This window comes from Oryctolagus cuniculus, chromosome 18 (genome assembly GCF_051225735.1).
Source record: "Oryctolagus cuniculus isolate XC-2025 breed Fujian yellow rabbit chromosome 18, ASM5122573v1, whole genome shotgun sequence".
Lineage (NCBI taxonomy): Eukaryota > Metazoa > Chordata > Mammalia > Lagomorpha > Leporidae > Oryctolagus > Oryctolagus cuniculus.
Window position 1 is genome coordinate 24,999,868 of NC_142884.1, and position 27,915 is coordinate 25,027,782.

The 27,915-nt window shown below is 58.6% G+C and overlaps 1 protein-coding gene across 1 annotated transcript; it reads left to right on the forward strand.

Moving 5' to 3' along the window:
- The first annotated feature begins 29 nt into the window (after window positions 1-29).
- GPI (glucose-6-phosphate isomerase) lies at window positions 30-27,915 on the forward strand. Its single transcript, NM_001082069.2, is given in 18 exon segments — window positions 30-194; window positions 984-1,074; window positions 1,404-1,472; window positions 2,597-2,716; window positions 9,722-9,805; window positions 9,884-10,030; window positions 11,324-11,395; window positions 12,021-12,065; window positions 13,171-13,224; window positions 23,159-23,219; window positions 23,551-23,594; window positions 23,714-23,866; window positions 24,663-24,792; window positions 24,882-24,958; window positions 26,845-26,973; window positions 27,166-27,241; window positions 27,326-27,392; window positions 27,491-27,915. Coding segments are annotated over 18 exon segments (1,677 nt in total). The 5' UTR covers window positions 30-72; the 3' UTR covers window positions 27,627-27,915.

Sequence of the window (27,915 nt, forward strand, 5' to 3'; positions counted from 1 at the left end):
TCGCCGCGCGCCGTCCCGCCGCTCCTTCCGCCGCGGCGCACGTCCCGGTCCGTGCACCCTGCTGGCCGCGCCATGGCCGCGCTCACCCGCAACCCGCAGTTCCAGAAGCTGCAGCAATGGCACCGCGAGCACGGCTCCGAGCTCAACCTGCGGCACCTTTTCGATACCGACAAGGAGCGCTTCAACCACTTCAGGTGCGCGGGGCCGGGGTGAGGGCCCGGGTCAGGACCGCGCTTTGTCCTTGGCGTCTCCTTGGAGTGGGTTCCCGGGGGCCCGCGGGCTCACCCGAGGTCTGGGGTGGGGGCTGCTTAAATCCCGGGGAGTAGCGGACGCCTCCGTCCCCTCCCCGCCCCCGCAAGGCCCCGCCTGACGCAGCGGGCAGGAAGGAGCTGCTCCTTCTACCTGCCCCTGGCCGCGGTGGGCGGCAGGGTGGGGCAGCCCGGGGGAGTCCCGGGGACAGGACGGGTGGAGGTGGGAAGGGGCTTTGGAGGAAGTCGTGGGCTTATGGAGGGGGGGTGCCTCCTAGAGGGCTCTGAGCAGTGACCCTAGAGCGTGGGGAGGTGGGTCCGCGAACCCTCCTTGGGGTCGTGGCTTGTCTCCAGTGGCCAGCCGTGCCGACAGGATGGGTGTCCGAGTAAGCCGAGGCCCGGAGGGCAAGCTCTGGGCAGGGGTTGTCACGGTCCGGGTTCAACAGGGGCAGCTGCACCAGCCCCCTGTCTCCCCAGGCCCCAACGTCTAGGTTCTGTGAGGATGGCCCCTTCCACTGTGCGGCTGCTGCCGCAGGTCAGCCTGGGGGGTGGGCAGGAGAGGGACAGCACCCGCCCCCCCCCCCGCGCGCGCCCCCGTGCTGGGTGGCTGAGGTTCCCTGGGGCGTGGTACGCAGAGGATGTGTGTGCTGGAGGCAGCTCGCCTGGCTTCTGTGGTCAGGGGGCCAGGCAGGCAGCAGAGACCTGGGTGTGGTCAGTAGCTCTCCGTTTCTGCAGCTTGACGCTCAACACCAACCATGGCCATATTCTGTTGGATTACTCCAAGAACCTGGTGACGGAGGAGGTGATGCACATGCTGCTGGACCTGGTAATGCCCTGTCTGGGGAGGCTTGACCTTGACCTGTGACCCCGGTGGGGTGGGCGAGCTGGGTGCCTGGGAGCCCCCAGATCCTTGAGCGTCCTGAGTTCCTCTCCCAATGGACCTCGGGGCTCTGAGCACCTGCCCCTGGCTCAGGTTCTGAGTGGCATCCCTGGAGACCCCAGGGTCTGGTGTCTGCGTGGACCCCTTCCCAGACACCAGAGAGGGAGCCCAGGCTGTAGCCTTCTGCTGCCCCGCTTGGGGGGGGGGGGGGCTTGAACTTGAGCTCATGGTGGGCGGTGTGGGTGGGACCAGACCTCAGTGCCTTCTCTTCCTAGGCCAAGTCCAGGGGTGTGGAGGCCGCGCGGGAGTCCATGTTCAATGGTGAGAAGATCAACAGCACAGAGGTGAGTGGGCCTGGTGGCCTCCAGACTCCGCCTACCCCCTGGGGCCTCTTCCTTCCTCTTGGCATTGATCCTTGTCTTCATTCTCTTAGGCAACACCGGGGCTTGCCAAGGGGCCTGAGGACCTGTTTCCTCGGGGGCTGGTTGTAGGGCCTTGCGGAGTGTCTTCCCCAACACCAGAGTTTGCAAAGGCTCCCAGTGCCTGCCCCAGGGGGCACTCAGCGGGGAGGGTCTCTCATGGCCTCTGAGAGTCCTTGCTGCAAGTCCTCTGAGTGCTAAGAGGAGTCTCAGGTCACCAGAGGGAAGCAGCTGGAGTCGGGTCAGAAGCGGTGCCCAGGCCCAGCCACGGGGGCCCTGTGCTGACTTCTGGGGAAGCCTGGAGCTGTCGTCAACGCTGCAGGCTGCCACGGCGCCTACCACCATTTACCACGAGGACTCAGGCTTAGCAGTCAAGTTGCGTGTCTAAGACCTTGTGGCACAGCCAGGATTCAAACCCAGCCCGCCTCGCACTGCTGGGCTAGGCTGAGGGGAGCTGTGGGGCAGGCAGGGTCGGGGTGCGGGTAGCGTGGAGCCTTCCACCCTGGTCATCCTCTCGCTGGGCTGGAATCCCAGCACAATCCCTTCCTGCCCAGCTGGGACCGTTGGTCAGTTTCCCTCAGGGACACCTAGGCTGGCTTCCGCTGCGAGGGGCTGTTGCACTCAGATGACCAGGCCAGCTGCCTGGTGCCCGTGGCATGGCAGGTCTGGGTTGGGCGAGGAGCTTGAGTTGCCTGCTCTGCCCCACGCCGCTTGCCAGGCGGTGCCAGCAGACAGCACACACTGTCATCGGGAGGATGGGGTCCCTTTGGGCTCAGCAGGCCCTGGTCCTCGGGAGGCATTTACCGCCATCCCTGACGTGTGTCGTTGTTACTCCGTTCCTCCTGCCTCCGACTGTCTGTGCCCAGGAGCCCTACCTGCGCATGCCTGGGTTCTGTCTGCAGCACGGGGGGCAGAGGCACTGCCTCCCCTTCCCCAGAGTGTATGTACTGGGGGGAGGGGAGTGTTGCTCCCACCCCTTAAGCAGCCAGTGGGTTCCTGTGGCTAGGGGCGGGGCTGTGGGGGGCTTCACTCCCTGACTCTGTCCCCAGGACCGGGCAGTCCTGCATGTGGCCCTGCGGAACCGCTCCAACACACCCATTGTGGTGGACGGCAAGGACGTGATGCCGGAAGTCAACAAGGTTCTGGACAAGATGAAGGCCTTCTGCCAGGTCAGCGCCTGCCGGGCTAGACTTGCCCTTGGTGTGCGTGTGCTGCGTGTGTGTGTCTGCATGTGTGCACACCCGTGTGTGTGTTGGGAATCTGAGAAGCCCTCACTGGGGGGCCAGGCCCCTCTTTCCGCTTGCCACAGAAGCAGTGCTCAGCCTTCCCTGCACCTGAAGTGCGGTGGCCTATGTGATGGCTGACCCTGGGGTTTCTGCTGAGCCCTGAGTTTCCCCTGGCCCTGCTCTGAGGGACTCACCCCCTGGCAGGAGTGAATTACAGAAGCCACAGGCTCAGGTGACAGCTGACCAGCAGCAGTGGCCTAAAATGAAAAATAACTCCCTGAGAGATGGGACAGTGGGGAAGAGAGACTTGGGCTTGCTTTCTTTTCTTTTCTTTTCTTTTCTTTTCTTTTCTTTTCTTTTCTTTTCTTTTCTTTTCTTTTCTTTCTTTCATTCTTTCTTTTTTTTTGAGACTTATTGTATTTGAAAGGTAGAGTTATATAGAGAGAGAGACAGAGAAATCTTCCATTTGCTGGTTTACTCCTTAATTGGCTGCAACAGCTGGGGCTGGGTTAGCTTAAATCCAGGAGCCAGAAGCTGCATCCAGGTCTCCCACGTGGGTGCAGGGACCCAAGCACTTGGGCCATCCTCCACTGCTTTCTCTGGTGCGTTAGCAGGGAGCTGGATAGGAAGTGGAGCAGCCGGGACTGGAACCAGCACTCCAGTGTAGGAGATCAGCATCAGAGGCAGTGCCACAACGCCGTCCCTAAGAGACCTGAATTTTCTAACCTCTTTACGATGAAATAAATGTTAAAAATTCTTTCACTTCACCTGCAGTTAATCCTCCAGAGACCTTTATAAAGTTGTCTGACAGCCTGCCCAGGAGGTGTGAGTGTGTGTGTGTGTGTGAGTGTGTGTGAGACTGTATTCCTGTGCATCCGTCATCTCTGCTGTGAGACAGACATACGGACAAGTTTGTTTTCCACCTGCTCTTTTGCGGCTTGTTTCCACTTAGAAATAAGTACGAGATGTCCATGTGTCGGTCAGTGCACCTAAGGATGCCTCCTCCTCTTCTTGTGTGTGACCCTCAGAGGCAGCTCAGTTTTGCCCAGCAGCTACTGATGCCTCCGGGTCTGTCCCGAGGGTGATCTGCAGAGGTGGCAGGTGTCCTGGCCTGGCGTGCTCGGGCGGTATCCGGGGCCTGTGTGTGCGTCTGAGCATCTGTCCGTGTGCTCTGCGAGAGACTGGTGAGCTGTGGTCATTCTCTGCTCACTCTCTGCCCCCTGCCATGGGGCATGTGCAAGTCTGATTCCTCTGGCCTATGGCCATTTCCAGACCTGAATTACAGAGAGGCAGAGGCAGAGAGAGAGAGAGAGGTCTTCCATCCACTGGTTCATTCCCCAGATGGCCGCAACAGCCAGAGCTGCCCCAATCCGAAGCCAGGAGCCAGGAGCTTCTTCCAGGTCTCCCACATGGGTACAGGGTCCCAAGGACTTGGGCCATCTTCTATTGCTTTCCCAGGCCATAGCATAGAGCTGGATCAGAAGTGGAGCAGCCGAGACTCAAACCGGTGCCATGTAGGATGCCGGCCTTGCAGGCGGCGGCTTTACCCGCTATGCCACAGCATCAGCATCTATCTGCTGCTTCACTACTCAGATGTCCACAAAGGCCAGGGCTAGGCCAGGCCAAAGCCAGGAGCCAGGGGCTTTATCTAGGTCTCCCACGTGGGTGCAAAGATCCCAACACTTGGGCCATCCTCTGCTGTTTTTCCAGGCACATTAGCAGGGAGCTGAATCAGAAGTGGAGCATCCAGGACTTGAACCAGCGCCCACATGGGATGCTGGCTTTGGAGGAGCAGCTTACTCGCTATGCCACAGTACCGACCTTAAGGAGGAGGAGATCCCAAGGGTCTGGTAGCCACATAAGTGAGACTTCCTGGGATGAGGAAGGCTTGGAATCCTTCGGGAACTTGGGTTCAAGGATGTCCCTTATGGTAGTTGGTCTGTGTGACTTTGGCTGTGGCTTTTGGTTTGGGGAAGAGTATTTCCAGCCGTCTGCTCTGAGTGGCAGAGCTGACATGCCTGCAAAGCCTGGTGCTCTGTGATTGACCTGGGTGAGTTCCGAGCAGCATGTGCAGGGTGGAGAGTCCTCCCTTAACACTGGCTCCCAGAGTCCCTGACTCAGACGGACGTGGGGTATTTGTCACTGAAAATTTGCTGCCTAACAGCAGTGAGTCCATGGTGAGGCGCTCTCCCCACGGCTCTCACAAGTGCACCAGGGTGGGGGGAAGCTGTCCCTTCATCATGATCGTGACAGCCGTGGCAAAACCCAAAAACAAATTGTTACGTTGAAAGTGGCTGCTGGTGAGGATTCTGAGTGTTCCTGGAACAAAGAAATGAGAAGTGTTTGGGATGACAGGTGGGCCAGTTGCCCTGAGACGTACGTCCCTGCATGGAATTAGCGCGGTGCGGCCCTACATTTCAATGCACGTTCAGCAGAAGGCTTCTCGGTAGTGAGTGTGAACCAGGCACTAGGGCGCTGTTTGTTGTGGGCCTGCCGCGCGGTGCAGGGTGTGCTCCAACTGAAAAAAGGAAGTTGCGGAATCGGTGTGTGTCACATGGCGTGTGTTTGGTTAAATTAAAGATACATGTGTTTTCCTATCTGGGAGGAGTTATTAGGACACACCCTTGATGGGGAGGTTAGGGACTGTGTCGTTTATGGAGAAAACAACAGTTGCTAGATCTTGCTGGTTCTGGGAAAGATGAGGTTTGCAGTAGATGTGTAGGAAGTCAAGATTTTTTTTTTTGACAGGCAGAGTGGACAGTGAGAGAGAGAGACAGAAAGAAAGGTCTTCCTTTGCCGTTGGTTCACCCTCCAATGGCGCCGCAGCCGGCGCGCTGTGGCTGGCGCACCGCGCTGATCCGATGGCAGGAGCCAGGTGCTTCTCCTGGTCTCCCATGGGGTGCAGGGCCCAAGCACTTGGGCCATCCTCCACTGCACTCCCGGGCCATAGCAGAGAGCTGGCCTGGAAGAGGGGCAACCGGGACAGAATCTGGCGCCCCGACCGGGACTAGAACCCGGTGTGCCAGTGCCACTAGGCGGAGGATTAGCCTAGTGAGCCGCAGCGCCGACCAGGAAGTCAAGATTGATTGATTTGAGAGGCAGAGTTACAGATGGAGGGAGAGGGGAGAGGGCAGAGGGAGCTGGGCTGATCTGAAGCCAGGAGCTTCTTCCAGGTCTCCCAAATGGGTGCAGGGGCCCAAGCAGTTGGGCCATCTTTGGCTGCTTTCCCAGGCCATTAGCAGGGAGCTGGTTCAGAAGTGGAGCAGCTAGGTCTCGAACCAGTACCCCTATGGGATGCCAGTGCCGCAGGCAGAGGCTTTACCTACACCACGGCGCTGGCAACCTGCATTTCCTATAGTACGGCTTAGGGATGGTCCCTTTTAATGTGAAGAGGTGTGAACGAGAGACAGTTACCTAACCCTCAAACATCCAGCAGAGGGTGGTGAGATAGAGAGGTTACTGAGACAGGGCAACAGTGGGGAGATGAAGGCACACAAGAACCACTGATTCGTAGCATCTCTGAAGTCTGGCAAAGCACATGTTGGCAGTTGATTGGTTAGGACTCACGGCCTGGGAGAAGTTCCTCCAGGGTCTCGGCTTGGCCCTCCCTCATCCTTTTTCCCTGAAAGGTGGCCTGTGTGTGCATCTGCTTGGTTTCTCAGCTCAGTGCCTGTAGAGATGTGGCTGACTGAAGACCCCTTCTCCTGTGCGTTGTCTCTGACAATTCGGTTGTTTTGAAGGCTCCATGTCTCCTGGGAAGCTCATTGCAGAGGCCCTGGTCCCATTAGGCAGAAGCAGGACGAGAAGCTGTCCACCTTGTCTTCTGAGGTCAACTTAGAGGCACCTTCTGTGTCACCTGGTCTCTCTGTGTTGCGGCTGAACCTCTTCCTGCAGTCCTGGGGCGGTCGGCGCCTATGCTTTTGGCTTCATTGCCATAATGTGCTTTTGCAACCGTGCCCTGCATCTGAACTTGGCCAAGGAGCTCTTTATTTTAGCATTGATTGTTTCCTGGAAAAGCCAGGAATTATTTTCAGACCCAGCAATTCCCAGCTCCAGTTTGCCAAAAGTTATTTATTTAGCTTATTACATTTACTTTAAGCACCAAGAAGCCAGATGTTTCTTCAACACAGCCTGAATTGTTCTAAAAGATTTATTTAGGGGCTGGTGCTGGGGCGTGGTAGGTTAAGCCTCTGCCTGCGGCGCTGGCATCCCATATGGATGCTGGTTTGAGTCTCAGCTGCTCCACTTCTGATCCAGCTTCCTGCTGGTGACCTGGGAAAGCACTGGGGGATGACTCAAGTGCTTGGGGCCCTGCACCCACCTGCGAGACCTGGAAGGGGCTCCTGGCTCCTGGCTTTGGCTTGGCTCAGCTCTGGCTCAGCTGGATTGGGAGTGGAGCAGCCCAGGCTCAAGCTGGCGTCCATGTGGGATGCTGGTGCCTGGCCCCATGAGCCACATCTTAATAGGTATATCCTTTACTTTCCATGGGAACGGAGCAGACAGCATTAAACTTTCTGCCACTACATAGTAAGGATTCTTTCCCCCAGTTTCCAGTAATGCTTTCCTTCTTTTATTAAAATCCACTTTTTATTTAAAATTCACTTCTCAAGGTCTTTGTCTTTCCCTGTGTTCTTTAGATTTTTGACTAACTCCTCAGCTTTACCCCACGTTTAGGTTTTTATTATGATACACCTGACTTCCGGTACCAAAACCTGCATGCATTATCCCCCGTTACTTGCCGAATCACACCAAAGCTTGGCTTAGAGCAGCAGTAAATGTAATCTGACTCGGAAGCTCCGGAGCAGCCTCCCTGGTTGGTCTGGCTTTGGGGTCTGTTGAGGTTGTAGTCAAGAAGCCGACCAGGGCCGCAGTCTCTGAAGGCTCGGGGTGCGGGCGGCTGTCTGTCGAGGTAGTTTGCACGTCTGCATGGTGACCTGCCCTAGCTGCCGGTGCAGGCCTCTGTCCTTCATCTCATGGGGCCTCCTCATAGGACTCGGAGTCCTCAAAGCATGGGCGTGAAGCAGGAGGGCAAGGCCGGGCCTCGAGCCCTCCCACGACCCAGCCTCTGTCATTTTTGCAGCAGCCCGGCTCAGCACAAAGGCTACAGGGCTGTGAATAGCAGGACCCTCTGGGGTCCACTCAGAGGTTGGCTGTCACTCCTGGCGCCAGCCCACCTGTCCACAGCAGTTGGCATTTCCCCTCTCTTGGTCCCTGCCATGATAGTTTCTGCTGAAAACTCACTTTAAAAAAAAAAAAAAGATTGTATTTATTTACTCGAGAGGCAAAGTTACAGACAGAGAGGTCTTCCATCCATTGGTTCACTCTCTAAATGGCCGCGGTGGCCGGAGCTGGGCCGATCTGAAGCCAAAAGCCAGGAGCTTCTTCTGGGTCTCCAGCAGGGGCGCAGGAGCCCAAGCACTTGGGCTGTCTTCTACTGCTTTCCCAGGTACATCAGCATGGAGCTGGAAGTGGAGCATCTGGGATGCTATGCCACCGGCAGACACTTCAACCTGCAGGGCTACAGTGCTGGCCCCAGAAACTGACTCTTGTCTGTACATTCTGATGATGTTACTGTGTGTGTGTGCACGTCTATGTGTGTGTGCGTGCGCGTGTGGATCATCACCCCGCTTTTCTTTCTCTTTAAATGTTTGTTTGTTTGGAAGACATAGAGAAGGGCAGGCATTGTGGTACGGTGGGTTATGCCACCACTTGGGATCCCACATGGGAGTGCTTGGTTTGACTCAGCCACTCTGCTTCTCATCCAGCTCCTTGCTAATGTGCCTGGGAGGCAGCAGATAATGGCGCAAGTGCTTGGGTCGCTGCTACCAATGTGGGAGACTGATGACTCCTGGCTTCAGCTTAGCCCAGCTCTAGCTGTTCTGGGTATCTGGGGAGTAAACCAGTGGATAGACGATCTTTTTGTCTGCCTGTCTGTTTCTCTGTCACTCTATCTTTCAGATAAATAGATCTTTTAAATGTAAACAGCATTCTTTTTTCAAAAAAAATGTGTTTATTTGAAAGGCAGAGTTCTCACAGAGGGAGACTGATCTTCTGTCAGCTGATTGGCTCTCCAGCTGGCTACAAGGGCCAGAACTGGGCCAGGCGGAAGCCAGGAGCCTGGAACCGGCTCTCCCATGTGGGTGGCAGGGGCAGAGGTACTGGGTCGTCCTCTCTTGCTTTCTCAGTTGCGTTAGCAGGGAGCTGGATTAGAAGTGAAACAGCCAGGACTCGAACTGGCACTCACTGAGATGCCGGCTCCTGCTGTGCCACGACACCAGGCACCATAAATTAATCCTAAAAAAGAGAGAGACAGTGACAGAGAGGGACCTAAGTACGTAAGCCATCACCTGCTGCCTCCCAGGGTGCACATCAGTGGGAAGCTAGACTAGGAGGCTGAGCCAAGGCGAACCCAGGCACTCTGATAGGAGATGGGCGTCCCAAATGCTGTCTTTTTTGTTTTTAAAGTTTTTTTATTTATTTGAGAGGCAGAGTTACAGACAGAAATGTCTTTCATCCGCTGGTTCACTCCCCAAGTGGCTGCAATGGCTGGAACTGGGCTGATCCGAAGCCAGAAGCCAGGGGCTTCCTCCCACGTGGGTGCAGGGGCCCAAGCACTTGGGCTACTTTCCACTGCTTTCCCAGGTGCATCAGCAGGGAGCTGGGTCAGAAGTGAAGCAGCCAGGACTTGAGCCAGTGCCCATATGGAATGCTGGTGCTGTAGGCAGAGGCTTAACTTAGCACAGGGCCGGCCCTGGAATGGTGCCTTAGCTACTGTGCCGAATGCCTGGCCTGGCACTGCCCTCTTCTAGGGAGGAAGTGGTGCCTAGTTGGTGAGCGTGGCAGGGAACACTCTGCCACTGTGGCCCTGAGGCTCCTGCAGGAGTCCGGGAGCTGTGACGGAGGTGTGAGGACGTGGAGTAAGGATGTTTTTCTTTCTGCACCATCCAGCGGGTCCGCAGTGGCGACTGGAAGGGGTACACGGGCAAGACCATCACGGACGTCATCAACATTGGCATCGGTGGCTCCGACCTGGTGAGTGGAGGGCCGCCTTGGGGTGGAGGAGGGGCTGGGTGCCCTCGAATCTTGCTCTTACACTGCGTCTCCCTGCAGGGACCCCTCATGGTGACCGAAGCTCTGAAGCCATACTCGTCGGGAGGCCCCCGCGTCTGGTTTGTCTCCAACATCGATGGGACCCACATTGCCAAAACGCTGGCCTGCCTGAACCCCGAGTCGTCCCTGTTCATCATCGCCTCCAAGGTACAGCCTTGGGGCAGCCTGGCTCCCCCAGCCCTGTGTGTGCTGAGGGGCCAGGAATGGGGGGACTCTGGTCCCCGGGTGTAGCCTGGCTCCTCCTGGCTCCCCCGGTCCTGTGTGTGTTGAGGGGCTAGGGAGGGGGGGACTCTGGTATGGGCCCCCGGGCACAGCCTGGCTCCCCCAGCCCTGTGTTTATTGAGGGGCTAGGAAGGGCGGGGGACTCTGGTATGGGCCCTCGGGCACAGCCTGGCTCCCCCGGCCCTGTGTGTGTTGAGAGGCTAGGAAGTGGGGGGGATTCTGGTATGGGCCCCCGGGCACAGCCTGGCTCCCCCGGCCCTGTGTGTGTTGGGGCCGTGGTGGGGACGACTGCCATTGGCTTAGACGTTGGCCATCCTGCTCACTGCTAAGCGGACCATGCTTTGTGGATCAGGTCAGCGTGGCGGCCCTCAGCCGGTCCCCTTAGGTGGCAGCAGGCACAGACCTGAAGGAAGCCCTGAGTGGTCAGTGTGATCCTTTTCTTCAGGCCACGCCTGTTCACTGTGTGGGGCCACTGCTGGGCCTGGAGCTGTTCTCCACTTTCTCCCCTGTCCCTTGCATTGGCGCCTGCTGTGCCCAGAGCCAGCCCCTGATAATAGAGGAGTTTTGTTTGCTGTCATTTAACGCCCTGTTTACTCACATTAGTGGATATCAATTCATCTGAGTCCTGAAACAAGTCCTGGCCAGCAGGCCAGGCCCTGGACTTTTACTTTAAAAGGCAGAATTAAGAGAGAGAGAGACAGAGCTTCCATCTGCTGGTTCACTCCCTAAATGGCCACAGTGGCTGTGGCTGGGCCAGGCTGAAGCCAGGAGCCTAGAACTCCACGTGGGTCTCCTCTGTGTGTGGCAGAGGCCGAAGCACTTGGATCATCTGCTGCTGCCTTTGCAGGCACATGAGCAGGGAGCTGCGTTGGAGGTGGAGCAGCTGGGACTTGAGCCAGCCGGTGCTGGCGTCACAGCTGGTGTCCTGGCCCACTGCTTCCTGAACCCTGGCCTTTGACTGACCTGCAGGGTTAGGCGGTGCTTGTGGCTTCTTGGGTCCCCTCTTCCAGCTGTGAAGAGCTGGAGTCCCGGGCTGCTGCTGCTGCTGTGTCCAGGGCCCTGCCTGAGTCACAGAGAGCACACGTGGGTCTGAGGTTTTGTGCAGGAACTGACATGAAGCGCACATGCCCTGGCACCAGCGGCCAAGCCCCGGCCCGGGGCTGTGCCCCCACCACCCCCAGAGGCTGAGGGCTGACTGTTCTTCCCTCTTGGCCACAGACCTTTACCACCCAGGAGACCATCACGAACGCAGAGACGGCCAAGGACTGGTTTCTCCTGTCCGCCAAGGATGTGAGTGGGGAGTGGGCCTCGCTTGTGGTGGGGTAGGGGATGGGCGGGAAGAGCAGGCCGAACCTGCCTGTGCACGTGGCCGGCCAAGCTTGGCCCTGTTTCTCCTCTAATGCTGGAAGCAGACGCTGGCCTGGCTGGTGCCTGCCTTTTCTGGTTAGGACAGCTGCTCAGCTCTGGCTTTGCCAGACGCGCCGAACATGGCAGAACCTGCCCTGACTGGCTGAGGGCCCTTTTTGTGGTCCTTCAGGCCTTGTGGGTTCCAGCCTGCTGCTGGCCACGTCCGTCTTACAGGGGCAAGGCCGTTCCTGGGCCTTGTATGACTCTGAAGTGGCTGGACAGGTCTACCTGTGGCCCCTCTGTGCCCTTGACCTTGACCTGAGGGGGCTCCTTTAACAGTTCCCAAGGGCCTGGGCCATCCTCTGCTGCTTTCCCAGGTGCACCAGCAGAGAGCTGGATGGGAAGCGGAGCAGCCAGGACTTGAACTGGTGCCCACATGGGATGGGAGCGCCCGGGCCGCGGCTTTACCAGCCACGCCTCAGCGCTGGCAGGACCTCGGTTTCTGCAGTGATGGGAGGATCACTGCCTGTGGGGTGGGTTTGGTGAAACTTGGTTCTGTCTCTTGTAGCCTTCTACAGTTGCGAAACACTTTGTCGCGCTGTCTACTAACACGGTGAGTATCTGGGCCCTGCCAAAGTCACGCCTTCTGCAAGACGTGGGCCAAGCGTGGGTCACCCATTTGGGCTTCTGTGCCTGGTCAGCCTCGCCTCTGCTGTGCCCTCCCCCACCAAAGCTCTGCAGCCCTGAGCAGGGCCTAGCAGGCAGTGGGGTCCTGCTCACCCCAGACACCACCAGACCTGGCTGATACCCGGACCACTCCACACACGTGACCGTTGCTCTGTGATGGAGCATGCTGTGTAGGGTGGGGATGCGTCCCATTTCTCCCAGTGAAAGATGTGAGTGCTTTGCTCCCCCTCCATGATTATGTGAGTTGGACATGCCAGGATTAGAACCCAGGCCACCTGCCCTTGGGTACTCACAGCCTGCGTGGCCCTGAGGTTGTCCGGGGATGGGAGGCTCAGCAGGGTGGTGTGAGGAGCTTCCTCATCACAGCTCAGGAGAACTCACCGAGCAGGGCTCTGCCGTGGGCACTGTCGAGCTCTGTGGAGCTGGGAGCCACAGCCAGGTCTTCCTGGCCACCGTCCCCTCCCCCACCCTCCACCCCAGCCTGCCCACCGGAGCCAGCGGAAGCTCCAAAGGCTAGCCAGCCCCAGCGCTGTCATCTGCCTCCCACAGGTGGAGCTCAGGCCTCTACAGGGCGGCTGCTCTGTGGGGACTTGGTGAGGGGTTGCCGCCCAGTCTGCCAAACAGACCAGAGGACCTGCTGCAGGGCAGGATTGTCCTCTCCTTACGGGCTCCCCCAGCGGGAGGGCTGGGCAGCGTGCAGGCCGTGTGCTGCCTGGCCGAGCAGGTGGTCCCAGGCCGTATTCACACTCCCGGGTGTCCTCGGGGTGGTTTTCTGGTCCTGCAGAGAGAGTGGGTGGGCCGGGGCCCCATCTGGGGCATGCAGCCTCGTCCACGGGAGGCCCCGCCGGCGCAAGGCCACTGGTGTGTGACAAGCGACATGGGAGCCAGCCTGGGGCCCAGCTGCAGGTGGGCCGGTCCTGGGGCCCTGCCTGGACTCCTGAGGCAGCTGAGGGTTCCCGCGACTACCGGGCGTGCCTGCTCATGTTCCGCTGACAAACGCATCCTTTCATCCCTCTGCTTTGTGCTTGTAGGCCAAAGTGAAAGAGTTTGGAATTGACCCTCAAAACATGTTCGAGTTCTGGGACGTAAGTACAAGCGCCCCTGCGCTGGCTGACTTAGGTGTCTTCGCCAGGTCCTGAGCGTTGAGCCACAGACGCGGGGCCGTGAGGTCAGGCCAGCATGTATTGAGCGCCTGCTGCATGCCTAGCTTTGGGAAAAGCAGAAAGGCTCCTGGGCAGACTTAGACGGGAAGAGCCACTGAGTCAGGCGGAGGGCTCCACTTCCTCGCCGGGGCGGCCGAGTTGCCGCCACCCTGGGTGCCTGCCAGCAGCACCCACTGTGGGGTAACTGGAGCTGCGGGGCCACAGCCGCAAGTTATTCTCGGAGATGACCTTTCTCCGAGCTGCAGCACAATCTGTAAAGGCCAAGGGGCAGGGTGAGGCCGGAGGTGTGGCGGGCTGGCTCAGCCTGGAGCCAGGGCCAGAGGGGAGGTGCAGGCTAGGGACCTGGGCGGGGCAGGGACTGGGCAGCGTGCAGAGTAGACCTGGCCTGGAGAGGCGGAGCTGCGGGCTGCTGTAGCCACAGGCAGTCACGTGGCCTCCCCCAGCAGTGAGTGGGAGCGCTCCTCACGTGCTTGGGGGTGGGCGGCGGTGGAGAGGGGAGGGCTGTGAGGGTCTGGGTGCAGGGTGTGGTGCAGGCACTGTAGATGCAGCGGGTATAGCGGGGCATGGGCACAGTGCTCCATCTAACATGCGGCTGTGGCAGGCGCCCCACAGAGGGAGGGCAGCACCCATTGGGGGCCATCCCACTGGCCTTGGACTGGAGGCTCCACACTTGATGGTGGCATCCAGGGATGTAACCGCCTCTCTTTGAGAGCTGCAAAGGCCTTTTCCCATCAGAGTCTGGAAGAAAATGATGCCCTGATTCCCCAGGCCATCCATGCACCGTGTGTAATGAGCTAAACTTCTTTCCAGAGCGGGACTAGTTAGGCACCATCCTCGGAAGAGTGGAGAAGAGTCCCTCAAATCCTTGTCCGCGTCCTGTGGCTCCCAGGAGGAAGCCGGCTCGAGGGAGACTGGCGCCGCTTCTGACCTGGGTTGCGTGCCTGCCGACAGGGGAGGCACCTTCCACCTCCTGCCTGGGGTTTGGAGCCTGAGCAGGTGGCGGGCAGGGACACGTGGGGGCTCCTGCTAGCCCAGATGCCTGGCTGGGCAGGGCTCTCACTGCCAGAACCACCCAGCCCGCCGAGATGAGGGGGCCGAGACTTAGGGAGCAGGATAGGCCTCCCAGGTAAGGCCCAGGATGGCATTTGGCACAAGAATATGGGGCCAGTGCTGGCTTGTGAGGCCTCCTGGGCCGGGCTGGACATAACCCTGTGGCTGATGGTATCCCCAGGTGTTCACTAATGCGCGTGAGGAGGGTGTATATTGATGGATGGAGACGGTGATGGCCGGGCACCCCAGGGACAGGGACAGGTGAGGTCTCTGGGGCTGTTCAGGCCTCTTGGGCAAGGTGGAGGCGTCAGGTGAGGTATGAGGAAGTGGCGCTGCCCTGAGGTGAGAAGGGAAGAGCCCAGTCTGGTGGAGGTGCACGTAGGTGGGAGCCGCGGTCTGCTGGGCAGGCAGAGGTAACTGTGGCGTCTCCTCAGTGCTCAGCAGCAGGTGGACACGTGGGAGAGCTGATTCTGGGTGGTAGGACTGGAGGGGAAGCAGGACAGGTACAGGTGAGCTCCGAGGAGGGGCCGGGCCAGGCAAGGTCCTGGTGAGGTCTCTGAGCTCTGGAGGAGGCACAGGTGTTTCATGCTGGTTCTGTCGAGCCGGAGTCACGCACCTGGCTGTGCGGGAGGAGCTCTGGACCTGCGGCCTGGGACAGCTGAGTGCGCCGGGGTCTGTATGATGGCTCTGAAGAGCGAGGATCAGGCAGTGCACAGAGATAGCGCGGTCAGGACCCAGGGTCAGCAGTTGCAGGTCAGCCGCCTGGCCGTCAGCATCATCCTGACCAGGCGAGGGTCCATACAGGGCCAGGGCGTGGTCTGTGGTCTCGGGGTCCAGCTGGGGTAGGGTCTGAGGGGCTCCAGTGAAGGAGAGATAGGAAGGCATCTGGTTACAGAAGGTGAGGACGGAGCTGAGGCAGGTAGAGCACGCTCAGGTGAGGGCTCTGGGTAAGGGGAGGTGGGGAGGCCTGGGTCTGCATGGTGAGCGGTCCGAGGCCCACGTCCGTCACACGCTGTTCGGCCGCCCGCGAGGCTAAGGTGAGCAGCCAGGGGTCCGGCAGCTGGGAGGAGGCCGCCTGCTCAGGATGGCGGTGTGGTGGGTGCCGGCAGGTGTGGTCTGCAGAGCCGGGGCTGGCTGCAGTCTCGGGAGCTGGGACCTGACGGAGGTGCGTGCTTCAGGGAGGAGTGCACGTTAGGCACGTGGAGGTAGAACTGGATCCGTCGGGTAAGGGCCCTGGAGCTACAGAGGGGCAGGGCCCCATCGAGCCGCTGTGAGCACGTGTGAGGATATCTGCATAGCTCTGCTGGTGCACGGCTGGACCTGGAGGGCCTGGGGTCTCCTGGGAAAACACTGACGAGCTGGAGTCTGGCAAAGGCAGGGAGACCAGCACTGCTGCGGAAGGCTTGTGAGGGCGTGGGGATGTGCAGCAGTCTGGCCAGGGAGGCTGGAGGGATTAAGGTGAGGCACAGGTTTGGACTCTGGGGTCTCTCAGATAAGGGCAGGCCCTGGTTTGTACAGAGTCTGAGGAGCTGGGTCAGGCCTAGCAAGTGCGTAGCACCTGTGAAGCTGAGGGCAAGCCCAAGTTTCTGATTCATGAAACTGTTCGGCAGTGGCGGTCAGGTCCAGGTGGGTAAAATAGGTCTGCCAGGTGAGGCCTGGGGAGCAGAGCTCATCTAGAAAGAATGGATCACTTCCCTGGTGTCCAGGGAGGTGAAGTGGACAGGTGAGTGGAGCCCAGTCTCAGGTGAGCAGCTCTGGGCCTCCCGGAGGGTCCAGGTAGGTGGGTAGAACTTCCTGTCTTGCTGAGGTTGAGGCATTGTGGCCAGCACAGCTGTGTGGAATTGAGTTTCTTCAGGATCCAGGAGTCTCCGTCCGGCCTGGGATTGTGTCTTTGGGCCTCTGGGAGCCGAACAATGCGAGTTCTACACAGGTGGGCAGGGCCGGCTTTGTCAGGTCACGTGTGTGGAGCCAGGATGAGGACTGCCTCACAAAACAAGCCATGTCCAGTGAGGTCTAAAAGGTCCTGGACAGGCCCAGGTAGGGAAAACTGAGCGTGTTGGATGCAGTGTGGGCACCCGAGGTGTGAGTCACAGGTAGGCAGAGCTGGCCCACTTGGGTATAGGCTCAGCAGCCAGCCTCAAGGGCAGGTGGGCAGAGCTGGCCTACAGGTTAAGGTGTGATACCCCAGATCAGCTGGAGGTAGGCTTCAGGTAGGTTGAACTGGCCTGCCACGTGTGTGGTGAGAACCCAGGGTCAGGCTCAGGTCAGTAAAACTGGCCTAACAGGTATGGTTTGAAGAGACAGGGTCATATGCAGGTAAGTAGAGCTGACCTGCCAGGCACGGTCTGGCACAGGTAGATAGAACTGGCTCTCCAGGTGTGGCCTGAGGACCCAGGGTCAAGCACAGGTAGGTAGAGGAAGCCCTCCAGGTGTGGTCAGACAGGTAGGCACAACTGATTGAACACAGTTAGGCAGGGTTGACTCTTCCAGGAGCTGGGATTCATGCACAGATATATACCCCTGGGTTTTTGTGGTGAAACCTAAAGAACCAGGGTTAAACCCAAGTGGGTAGAATGGCCTCTGAATGCTGGCAGCGTGCTCTGGGTCCTCGGAGGCCTGCAGGCCCTAAGTTAGACACGAGCAGGTTGATGGGACTCTTTCAAGCAGGGACTCTGTAACCAAAGGTATGTTCACCTGGGGTCTTGTAGGTGAAATGTTAGAGGCATGGTTCTGGCTCAGGTATGTTGACCCAAGTCTTAGAAGTCTGGCTTGGGGTGCATGGCTTAGTCACACGGTAGGACCATGGCTCTCAGGTGGTTCTGTGGATCACAGGTAATCAGAGATGTTCTCCTCTGAAGAGGTTTGAGGTTGGTGAGGGGGTTTGTGCTGTTGAATCTGATCCAAGTAAATAGAACTGTGTCTCTAGGAAGATGCCAGGACTCTGGGATGGGCCAGGGCAGGTGGACCATATCTGTCAGGTGAGGTGTAAGGGGCTGGGTTAGGCACAGACAGGGGTCTGAAGCCTGGTCCACCAGCTGAGATGTCTGGAACCTGGCCCTGAAGATGTTAGATACAGGCCAGCTTAGATACAGGTATGGGGCTCTGGGCTTCTCCTGTCCACAGAGGCCACATTTAGATACAGGTATGGGGCTCTGGGCGTCTCCTGTCCACAGAGGTCACATTAGATACAGGTATGTGGCTCTGGATCAACCGTCCATAGAGGCCAGGTTAGATACAGGTATGGAGCTCTGGGCTTCTCCAGTCCAAGGAGGCCAGGTTAGATACAGGTATGCTGTTCTGGGCGTCTCTTGTCCACGGAGGCCACGTTAGATACAGGTATGGGGTTCTGGGCGTCTCCTGTCCACAGAGGTCACATTAGATACAGGTATGGGGCTCTGGGTGTCTCCTGTCCATGGAGGTCACATTAGATACAGGTATGGGGTTCTGGGTCTCCTATCCACGGAGGCCACGTTAGATACAGGTATGGGGCTCTGGGTCTCCTATCCACGGAGGCCACATTAGATACAGGTATGAGGCTCTGGGCATCTCTTTTCCATGGAGGTCACGTTAGATACAGGTATGGGGCTCTGGGCATCTCTTGTCCATGGAGGTCATGTTAGATACAGGTATGGGGCTCTGGGCATCTCTTGTCCATGGAGGTCACGTTAGATACAGGTATGGGGCTCTGGGTCTCCTATCCATGGAGGCCACGTTAGATACAGGTATGGGGCTCTGGGTCTCCTATCCACGGAGGCCATGTTAGATACAGGTATGGGGCTCTGGGTCTCCTATCCATGGAGGCCACGTTAGATACAGGTATGGGGCTCTGGGCGTCTCCTGTCCACGGAGGCCACGTTAGATACAGGTATGGGGCTCTGGGTCTCCTATCCACGGAGGCCACGTTAGATACAGGTATGGGGCTCTGGGTCTCCTATCCATGGAGGCCACGTTAGATACAGGTATGAGGCTCTGGGCATCTCTTGTCCATGGAGGTCACGTTAGATACAGGTATGGGGCTCTGGGTCTCCTATCCATGGAGGCCACATTAGATACAGGTATGGGGCTCCGGGCGTCTCCTGTCCACAGAGGTCACTTAGATACAGGTATGGGGCTCTGGGTCTCCTATCCATGGAGGCCATGTTACACACAGGTATGGGGCTCTGGGTCTCCTATCCACGGAGGCCATGTTAGATACAGGTATGGGGCTCTGGGCGTCTCCTGTCCACAGAGGTCACTTAGATACAGGTATGGGGCTCTGGGTCTCCTATCCATGGAGGCCATGTTACACACAGGTATGGGGCTCTGGATCTGTCCACAGAGGCCATGTTAAATACAGGTATGTGGCTCTGGACTTCTCCAGTCCAAGGAGGCCATGTTAGGTACAGGTATGGGGCTCTGGATCTCCCGTCCACAGAGGCCATGTTAAATACAGGTATGGTACTCTGGGTCTCCTGTCCACGGAGGCCACATTAGATACAGTTTGAGACACCAGAGGGCAGAGCTGGATCTCATCTGTGCACAGTGCTAGTCTGCTTGCCTGGCTTTGTCAGTGAGTCTGTAGACCCAGGGTCAGTGTGGCAGACGTGTTTGGATATTGTCTTGTGGTCCTTGCTTGTTAGATGAGGTTGGGGGTGGGGAGGGACTTGGTCTAGCATAGAAATATGTACTTGGTGTGGGTGGCCAGGCCCGAGCTCAGACCCAAGAGGGGACCTTCAGTGGCAGGATGAGGCACAGTTAGGGAAAGTGATGGTCATGGTAGGTTTGCATGCCTGCGCCTGCCTGGTGCGGCCTCAGCCACCCTTAGGATCAGGTTGGGCAGGTAGACTGTCCTGAGCCAGGTCAGCCACGTGTTCTCAGCACCCTGTCCGCTGTGACAGTAGAGCTCAGGGTGCTGCAGAGACCTGGGGCTCTGTAAGCACCCCAAGGTGTGGTCTGTGGTGTGCGTTCTGGTTGGCATAGGGTCCAAGCTGCCCACGTGAGGAAGACGGTTAGAGCTGGTTAGGTCTGGGGGCCGGGGGCAGGTGAGGCGCAGAGTGTGGAGCTGGCTGAGGAGCTGCACGTGTGCAGTGAGGGCTGAGCGGCCTGCTGCAGGTCCAGGTCAGGTCGTGAGTCCCGCCTCTGCAGACCGAGGGCGCGGAGGCTCAGGCTGGACACCGTCGAGTGTTGCAGGGCTCTCCTAGAGGGAGATGCGAGGACCGGGTCTCAGCCGTGGTCAGCTGAGGGCCAGCCAGCCGCTCGGGTCCAGTTCCTGGAGTCTGGTGGGTAAGAGCTGAGAGCCTCTGTCAGATGAGGTTCCCCCCAGATCTGGACTCTGCCCAGGTGAAGGGCCCTGCTGTGTCCCCATTGCCTAGGCCATGTTTGACTCCCGCTCGTCCTGTCTGTCCTGTAGATGGAACCCCCCGCGCCAGGCCTCAGCACCCCGTCTAGAGGAGAGCAGCCACTGCAGGGCCCCTGAGCACTTTCCCCGCCTCCCTTCCCTCCTCACCGCCAGGTTCTGCTCCGTGGGCCAGCCTTGCCCCTTGGCTTACACCCCCCGCCCGGCTCCTTCCCCTCCACTGGGCGCTTGTTCCTCCTGCCCAGCAGGAGGTTCTCCTGGGAGAACCGGATGCAGTGAGTTAAAGCCTGCCCTGTCCCTGGGAGAACCGAGAGGTTGTCACTCAAGTCACTTTCTGTGGTGCTGCGTCCTCTCCCTGTTGAGGAAGGCAGCCTTTTTTTTTTAAAGATTTGATTTAGGGCCAGCACCACGGCTCACTAGGCTAATCCTCCGCCTGCGGCACTGGCACACCGGGTTCTAGTCCCGGTCAGGGCGCCGGATTCTGTCCCTGTTGCCCCTCTTCCAGTCCAGCTCTCTGCTGTGGCCAGGGAGTGCAGTGGAGGATGGCCCAGGTGCTTGGGCCCTGCACCCCATGGGAGGTCAGGAGAGGCACCTGGCTTCTGGCTTCGGATCAGCGCAGCGCGCTGGCCGTGGCAGCCATTGGAGGGTGAACCAACAGCAAAGGAAGACCTTTCTCTTTGTCTCTCTCTCACTGTCCACTCTGCCTGTCAAAAAAAAAAAAAAAAGATTTGATTTATTTGAGAGGTAGAGTTAGAGAAGGAGGGAGAGGGAGTTAGAAATATCTTCCATCTTGGTGCACTCCTTAAATGGCCACAACGGCTAGAACTGAGACAGCCAGGAGCCAGACCATAAGCAGGGGGCTGGATGGGAAGAGGAGCTGCGGGGACTTGAACTGGGGCTCATGTGGGATGCCGGCCCCACGGGCAGAGGCTTAGCTGCTGTGCCACCGTGTCGGCCCCAGGAAGGCTGCCCTTGCCACTTAACCTTTGCCTGTGCTGTTCCTGCTGCTGGAAGCCTTCTCCCTCACTGCTCCTCTGGGTCAGGGCTGCTCATTGGGGACCTAGGCCCAGGAACCCCTCAGTCGGTCTCAGGTTCATGTTTATTGCCGGGATCATTTCATTTGCATCTTTCCCCCCCACCGGGCTGTTTGCATTGCCTGTGCTGGGAACGTGGTGGGTGCTTCCTAAAGTGTGCGTGGAGCTCTGCAGACGTTTGATGCGATGTAACGTGAGAGGCTGCGGTGTGAACCGTCGGCCCTGCTGCATCTTGGGGCTGAGATCAGGCAAGCCCATGTATTAGCCACCAGGCCTGACAGCGTCCCGGGAGGCAGGGGAGGCACAGGTGTGAGGTTCTGGGTCTGTCGTTACGGCCTGAGGATTCAGGAATGGGCACAGGTACAGGGTGCTGTCAGAGGGTGCACAGCTAAACACAGGTATGAAGCCGGGGTCTGTCAGTATCTGAGGAGGTGGGATCTGGCACAGGTAGGTCTGTCGTTGTCCTAGGAAGAGTGACTGGCACAAGTAAGGGGCTCTGGGTCTCATGTCCACGGTGGCCAGGTTAGGTACAGGTAAGGGGCTCTGGGTCGCATGTCCATGGCGGCCAGGTTAGGTACAGGTAAGGGGCTCTGGGTCGCATGTCCACGGCAGCCAGGTTAGGTACAGGTATTGCACTCTGTGTCTCTCATGTCTGAGGAGGCCAGGTTAGGTACAGGTATTGCACTCTGGGTCTCTCATGTCCACGGCAGCCAGGTTAGGTACAGGTATTGCACTCTGGGTCTCTCGTGTCCGAGGAGGCCATTATAGATACAGGTATGGGACTCTGGGTCTCATGTCCACGGCGGCTAGATACAGGTACGAGGCTCTGGGTGTCATGTCCACAGAGGCCAGGTTAGACACAGGTATGGTGCTCAGGATCTCCCATCCACAGAGGCCATGTTAGATACAGGTATGGGGCTCTGTCTCATGTCCACGGAGGCCAGGTTAGATACAGGTATGAGGCTCTGGGTGTCTCATGTCTACATGGCCTCACTGGTACAGGTATGGGGCTCCAGATCTCCTGTCCACGGAGGCCACATTAGATATAGGTATGGGCTCTGGGTCTCTCATGTCTATGGAGACCAGATTACAGGTATGGGGCTCTGGATCTCCTGTCCAAGAGGCCATGTTAGATACAGGTATGGGGCTCTGTCTCTCATGTCCATGGAGGCCAGATTACAGGTATGAGGCTCTGGGTCTCCTGTCCACAGAGGCCACGTTAGATACAGGTATGGGACTCTGGGTCGCATGTCCACGGAGGCCAGGTTAGATAGAGGTATAGGATTCTGGGTCTCCTGTCCACAGAGACGACGTTAGATAGAGGTATGAGGCTCTGGGTCGCATGTCCACGGAGGCCACGTTAAATACAGGTATGGGGCTCTGTCTCTCGTGTCCAAGGAGGCCACATTAGATACAGGTATGAGACTCTGGGTTTCCTGTCCACTGAGGTCAGGTTAGGCACAGGTATGGGACTCTGGGTCGCATGTCCACGGAGGCCACGTTAAATACAGGTATGGGGCTCTGTCTCTCATGTCCAAGGAGGCCACATTAGATACAGGTATGGGACTCTGGGTTGCATGTCCATGGAGGCCAGGTTAGATAGAGGTATAGGATTCTGGGTTTCCTGTCCACAGAGGCCACGTTAGATAGAGGTATGAGGCTCTGTCTCTCATGTCCATGGAGGCCACGTTAGATAGAGGTATGAGGTCCTGAGTCTCCTGTCCACAGAGGCCACGTTAGATACAGATATGGGGCCTTGTGTCTCCTGTCCACAGAGGCCACGTTAGATACAGGTAAGAGGCTCTGGGTCTGCTGTCTCCAGAGGCCTGCTTAGATAAAGGTATGAGGCTCTATCATGTCATGGAGGCCAGGTTAGATACAGGTATGGAGCTCTGGGTCTCCTGTCCACAGAGACCACGTTTGGTACAGGTATGGGGCTCTGTCTCATGTCCAAGGAGGCCAGGTTAGATACGGGTATGGAGCTCTGGGTCTCCTGTCCACAGAGGCCACGTTAGATAAGGTATGGAGCTCTGGGTCTCCTGTCTTCAGAAGAGATAGATACAGGTATGAGGCTCTAGGTCTGTCCTTGATCAAAGAGCCCAGGAATAGGTATTTGGCTGCCAGTATCTGAGGAGAGACAGTCGACACAGCTGCGAGGCCGTGTGTCTCAGTGTCTGAGGTGGGACCCCGCACAGGTGTAAGGACTGGGCTTGCTGTGTGTGAGGAGACAGGGACAGCCATGGTGACGTGTGTAATTGCTTCTGTGGGCTCTGGCCAGCCGCACGTGCTGTGTGCCTGGTGGTCATGGTCAGCCCAGAGACCGCCAGCGCCTGGCCTGCTGTCTTGCTTCCTGGAGGTGCTCCGAGCTGTGCCTGTGGAGGAGGGTGGGGGGCGGGCTGTGCCGACCCTCGCTCAGCACCTCTTCTGTCTCTCCTAGTGGGTGGGAGGACGCTACTCGCTGTGGTCAGCCATCGGCCTCTCCATCGCCCTGCACGTGGGTGAGTCTTGCAGCCCCCGTGAGCGAGGAATGCAGTCTGGGGTCAGGGCGGGGGCCTCCTCTGGCTGCTGGCCTGCCTCCCTCCAGCCACAGCACTTCTTTCCAGTCCCGGATGAAGGCTGGGTCCGCTTTGGGGTTTGCAGGTCCACCTTTGCCCTGCCTCCCAGCCTAGGCCAGGTTAGCTTGGCCTTTGCGCCCCAGGCCGGCCGATGACGGAGGTTTTGAGCAGCCCCAGCCCCTCCCCGCTCCTGTTTCTTCTGGCTCCACAGCCAGCCTTCCCCAGAGGCCACAGGCTGCGTCTGTTTCTGTTGACACTGCTGTTTATGTCGCAGGTTTTGACAACTTCGAGCAGCTGCTCTCCGGGGCTCACTGGATGGTGAGTGCGGAGGCTGGTGTTCTTGGCAAGGGTGTGCCGGTCCCATCATGCCGTCCCTCTCCCTCCCTCGCTGCCTCCCTGGCCGGCCGCTCAGCTCCTGCCCCCTGCTCTCCTTTTAGGACCAGCACTTCCGCACGACGCCCCTGGAGAAGAACGCCCCCGTCCTGCTGGCCATGCTGGGGATCTGGTACATCAACTGCTTTGGGTGTGAGACTCAGGCCGTGCTGCCCTATGACCAGTACCTGCACCGCTTTGCAGCCTACTTCCAGCAGGTACCAGCTGCCGAGCCAGGCCTCACGCTTCGCAGGTCCCGGAAGGTCTAGGGGCCCGGGTCCTGCCCACCCCAGGCTCTGGCCAGGCCCACCTCTAGTCCTCGTCTCAAGGTGCACATTTGTAACTAGGATCTGTCCAGGCCGAGCGTCCGCTGAGCTTTCCCACCAGGACAGGGGCACAACTGGCTGTCGTGGTGTGCTGGTCACTTCGTTCTTGGCCATCACTCTGCATGGCTGCCCTGGGGGAGACTCCGCTGTGGCCGGCACTGAGCCAGTGCGTGTCCAGTCTCTGCTGCCCTTCTGGGCTACAGAGCCCCCAGAGGGCTCTTTGGTTCGGTGCAGACCTGGTCCCTGCCCTATGGCCCTCAGGCTCCCCTGGGCTAATAGTGAGACTCTCACTGAGGCAGGGGCCATGGAAGGCTCCCCAATGCCCCAGTGCCTCGGTGAGGGGTCCCGTGACCAGGAGCAGGTGGGAGCCCAAGACCCTGTACTGGGAGAGGTCCCAAGTCCCAAAGGCCTTACGCTCAGGACCCCAGCCAGCCCCTTCCTTCAGGAACCTGTTTGAGATTTTGTGCCAGTATTGCTTTTTGGGAGGTCCTTCCTCCACTGTTCTGGTCTTGAGTCCTTCCCACAGAGTGGCCTAAGTAGTCGTGCAGGGAGCCTGTGTTCCCACAGGTGCGGGGAGGAGGAGGAGGCGCGTGCTGTGGACATACCGGGGCAGGGCGGGTGTGCCCGGTGCTGTGCGCGAAGGGACGAGACTCGCAGGTAGAAGGCTGGGCTTCTGTCCCTGCTGCAGGGTGACATGGAGTCCAATGGGAAGTACATCACCAAGTCCGGCGCCCGTGTGGACCACCAGACGGGCCCCATTGTGTGGGGGGAGCCGGGGACCAACGGCCAGCATGCCTTCTACCAGCTCATCCACCAAGGTAGGGAGGGCGGGACCCTCGCCGAGGTCTGCGTCATCTGCAGGCTGTGGGGGCTGGGGTGACGTACGTGATTACTCTGCCCTTCACAGGCACCAAGATGATACCCTGTGACTTCCTCATCCCAGTCCAGACCCAGCACCCGATCCGGAAGGGTCTGCACCACAAGGTGAGAGCCCCCACGCGGACTCTCCTCGCGCTTGCTCGGGCTCCCGCGACGCCCCGAAGACCTTGCGCCGGCTGACAGGGAGATTCCTGTTCCGTTCCTGCCATCCCAAATCGTCACAAGCCGAGCAGCTTCACCCAGCAGCCCGCTCCTCTCAGTGTCCGTGGGTCAGGAGCCCGGGCGGCTCTGCCAGGACCCGGCCCGAGATGCGGCTGTTGCCAGGACTGCATGCTTGTCTCGGGATGCCGGGGGACCGTCCTTGCTCCTCCAGGTTGTTGGCCAGACTCCTCGTCCACGTGATCGTAGGACCAGAGTCCGTTTCCCTGCCACCGGCTGCTAGCGGCCACCTGCATTCCCTGGTCTGTGGCCCCGGTCGTGGCGGAACCAGCCAAGGCAGCTCTGACGGTAGAGGGCTGTCTGCCTCCTCTGGCGCCCCTCCGATGGCCTCATTTGCCCCCTTCGCCTGGGTCCACTGTGGAAACCAGGAAAAGCTTCCTTTTTGTATGTTTATTTGTTTTCATAACTTGAATGGCAGAGTGACAGGGGGAGGGGCAGAGCGAGAGAGAGAGAGGTCTTCTGTCTGCTGGTTCACTTCCCAAATGCCTGTAACAGCTGGGGCTGGGCCAGGCTAAAGCCAGGGAGTGGCCAAGTACTTGAGCCATTGTCTTGCTGACTCCCTGGGTATGTTATTGGGAAGCTGGATTGGAGGCGGGTAGCCGGGACTCAAACCAGGCACTTGCGAAAATGATGTGGGTCTCCCAGGAGGCGGCTTAGCCTGCCATGGCATGATGCCAGCTCCTGGGATTGAATTCTGATGTCTTCCCCCTGTGGTTCTGTGAGCTGCCACTGTGGACTTCGGGAAACCGAGCCTCAACTGGAAGAGAGAGGTGCTGCCTCTTTCTGTTAGCATTTTTTTATATATATAAAAGTTTACTTATTTAAAAGGCAGAGTGACAGAGAGCGAGATTGAGAGAAAGAGAGCGAGAACGAGAGAGAGAGAGCGCGCACTTCCAAGCTTCCATTCACTGATTCCCTCTCCAAATGCCCACAATAGCAAGGGCTGGGCCAGGCAGAGTAGGAGCCGGGAACTGCTTCTGGGTCTTCCCCAGAGTATTAGGGGCCCAAGCACTTGGGCATCATCTGTTGCCTCTCAGGCCCATTAGCAGCTGAAGCCAAGTGGGACTCGATTCCCAGGTGCTCCAGTATGGGATGTGGGCACCCAAGCAGCAGCTTAACCAGCTGTGCCATTACGTCTACACCTCCCTTAGGACTTAAAAGACAGATGTCAGTGTATCTTGGCTAGGATCCTTGTCGAGCAGTGTATATATATATATTTTAAAAAGATTTATTTATTTATTTATTTGAAAGAGTTACAGAGAGAGAAAAGGAGAGGCAGAAAGAGAGAGAGGTCTTCCATCTGCTGGTTCACTTTCCAATTGGCCGCAATGACCAGAGCTGGGCAATCCAAATCCAGGAGCCAGGAGCTTCTTCCGGGTCTTCCACACAGGTGCAGGGGCCAAGGACTTGGGCCATCTTCCACTGCTTTCCCAGGCCATAGCAGAGAGCTGGATCTGAAGTGGAGCAGCTGGGTCTTGAACCGGTGCCCACATGGGATGCTGGCACTGCAGGCCAGGATGTTAACCCGCTGCACCACAGCGCCGGCCCCTAGCAGTGTGTATTCCTTAAGGCAGCTGTGACTGTTAGCTGTCAGTGTCCTCAATGTTCCCTCCCATCGTCCCTCACTCCCAATGAGCTGTGCAGCAAGTGACCTAGGCTGAGGCTAATTAATCCCAGCTGAGAAGTGCCAGATGGTCCTGCCCCCTGCCAGAAGCTCGGGCAGTGCACTCAAGCATAACTGGATCTTCCTCTCTCTGTCCCTGTCTCGTCAGATCCTGCTGGCCAACTTTCTAGCGCAGACCGAGGCCCTGATGAAGGGGAAATCGACAGAGGAGGCCCGTAAGGAGCTGCAGGCTGCAGGCAAGAGTCCCGAGGACCTCATGAAGCTGCTGCCACACAAGGTCAGCCCTTCTCCCGGCGGCCTGCCGGCACTGGGGGAGGAAGATGCGGGGCAGGGCAGGGGCTCGCTGTGTCCTACACCGTGAGGGGGCTGCAGACCCGCACGTCCCGGCCTCTGGGACGGGGTCTGCTTCCCATCCTAGGACTGTGAGGGTCAGGGCTGACTTGGGGCCGTCGCTTGGTGTTTTCTGCAGGTCTTTGAAGGAAATCGCCCAACGAACTCTATCGTGTTCACGAAGCTCACACCATTCATCCTTGGAGCCTTGATCGGTGAGTGTGCGGGGGAGGTCCTGGCCGGGCCTGGTTGCTCGGCGCCGGTGGAGTCCTGACCTGTGCTGTCTGCCGCCCCTGCAGCCATGTATGAGCACAAGATCTTCGTCCAGGGCGTCGTCTGGGACATCAACAGCTTCGACCAGTGGGGGTGAGTGAGCTGCTGACTCAGGGGGGTGGGGACTGGCCGGAGGACTGCACCGGCCAGGCCGGAAGCGTCCGCTGAGCCCTGCCCTCCCCCTCTGGCAGAGTGGAGTTGGGAAAGCAGCTGGCTAAGAAGATCGAGCCGGAGCTGGACGGCAGCAGTCCCGTGACCTCTCACGACTCCTCCACCAACGGGCTCATCAACTTCATCAAGCAGCAGCGTGAGGCCAAAATCCAATAAACTCGTGCTCGGCCGCAGCCCCTGTCGTGACTGGTCCTTGTCCCACCTCACCAGAGTCTGCACTGCACGGCCCTGGCCCTCCCTGCCCAGAGCACTCTCGGGCCGTGGGCTTAGACCCCCAGCCCCTTGAGTGGGTGGGGTGGGGCACTCGAAGCCAGTCTGGATCCACCACTGCCACCCCTTCGACGTCCACTGTCCCTGTTTTACGATTGGCTGAAGTGTGTCAGTGCCGCTGATTCGTTTGACCTGTGATCACATCTCAAATAGAAAAATAAAGATGTCACAAAGG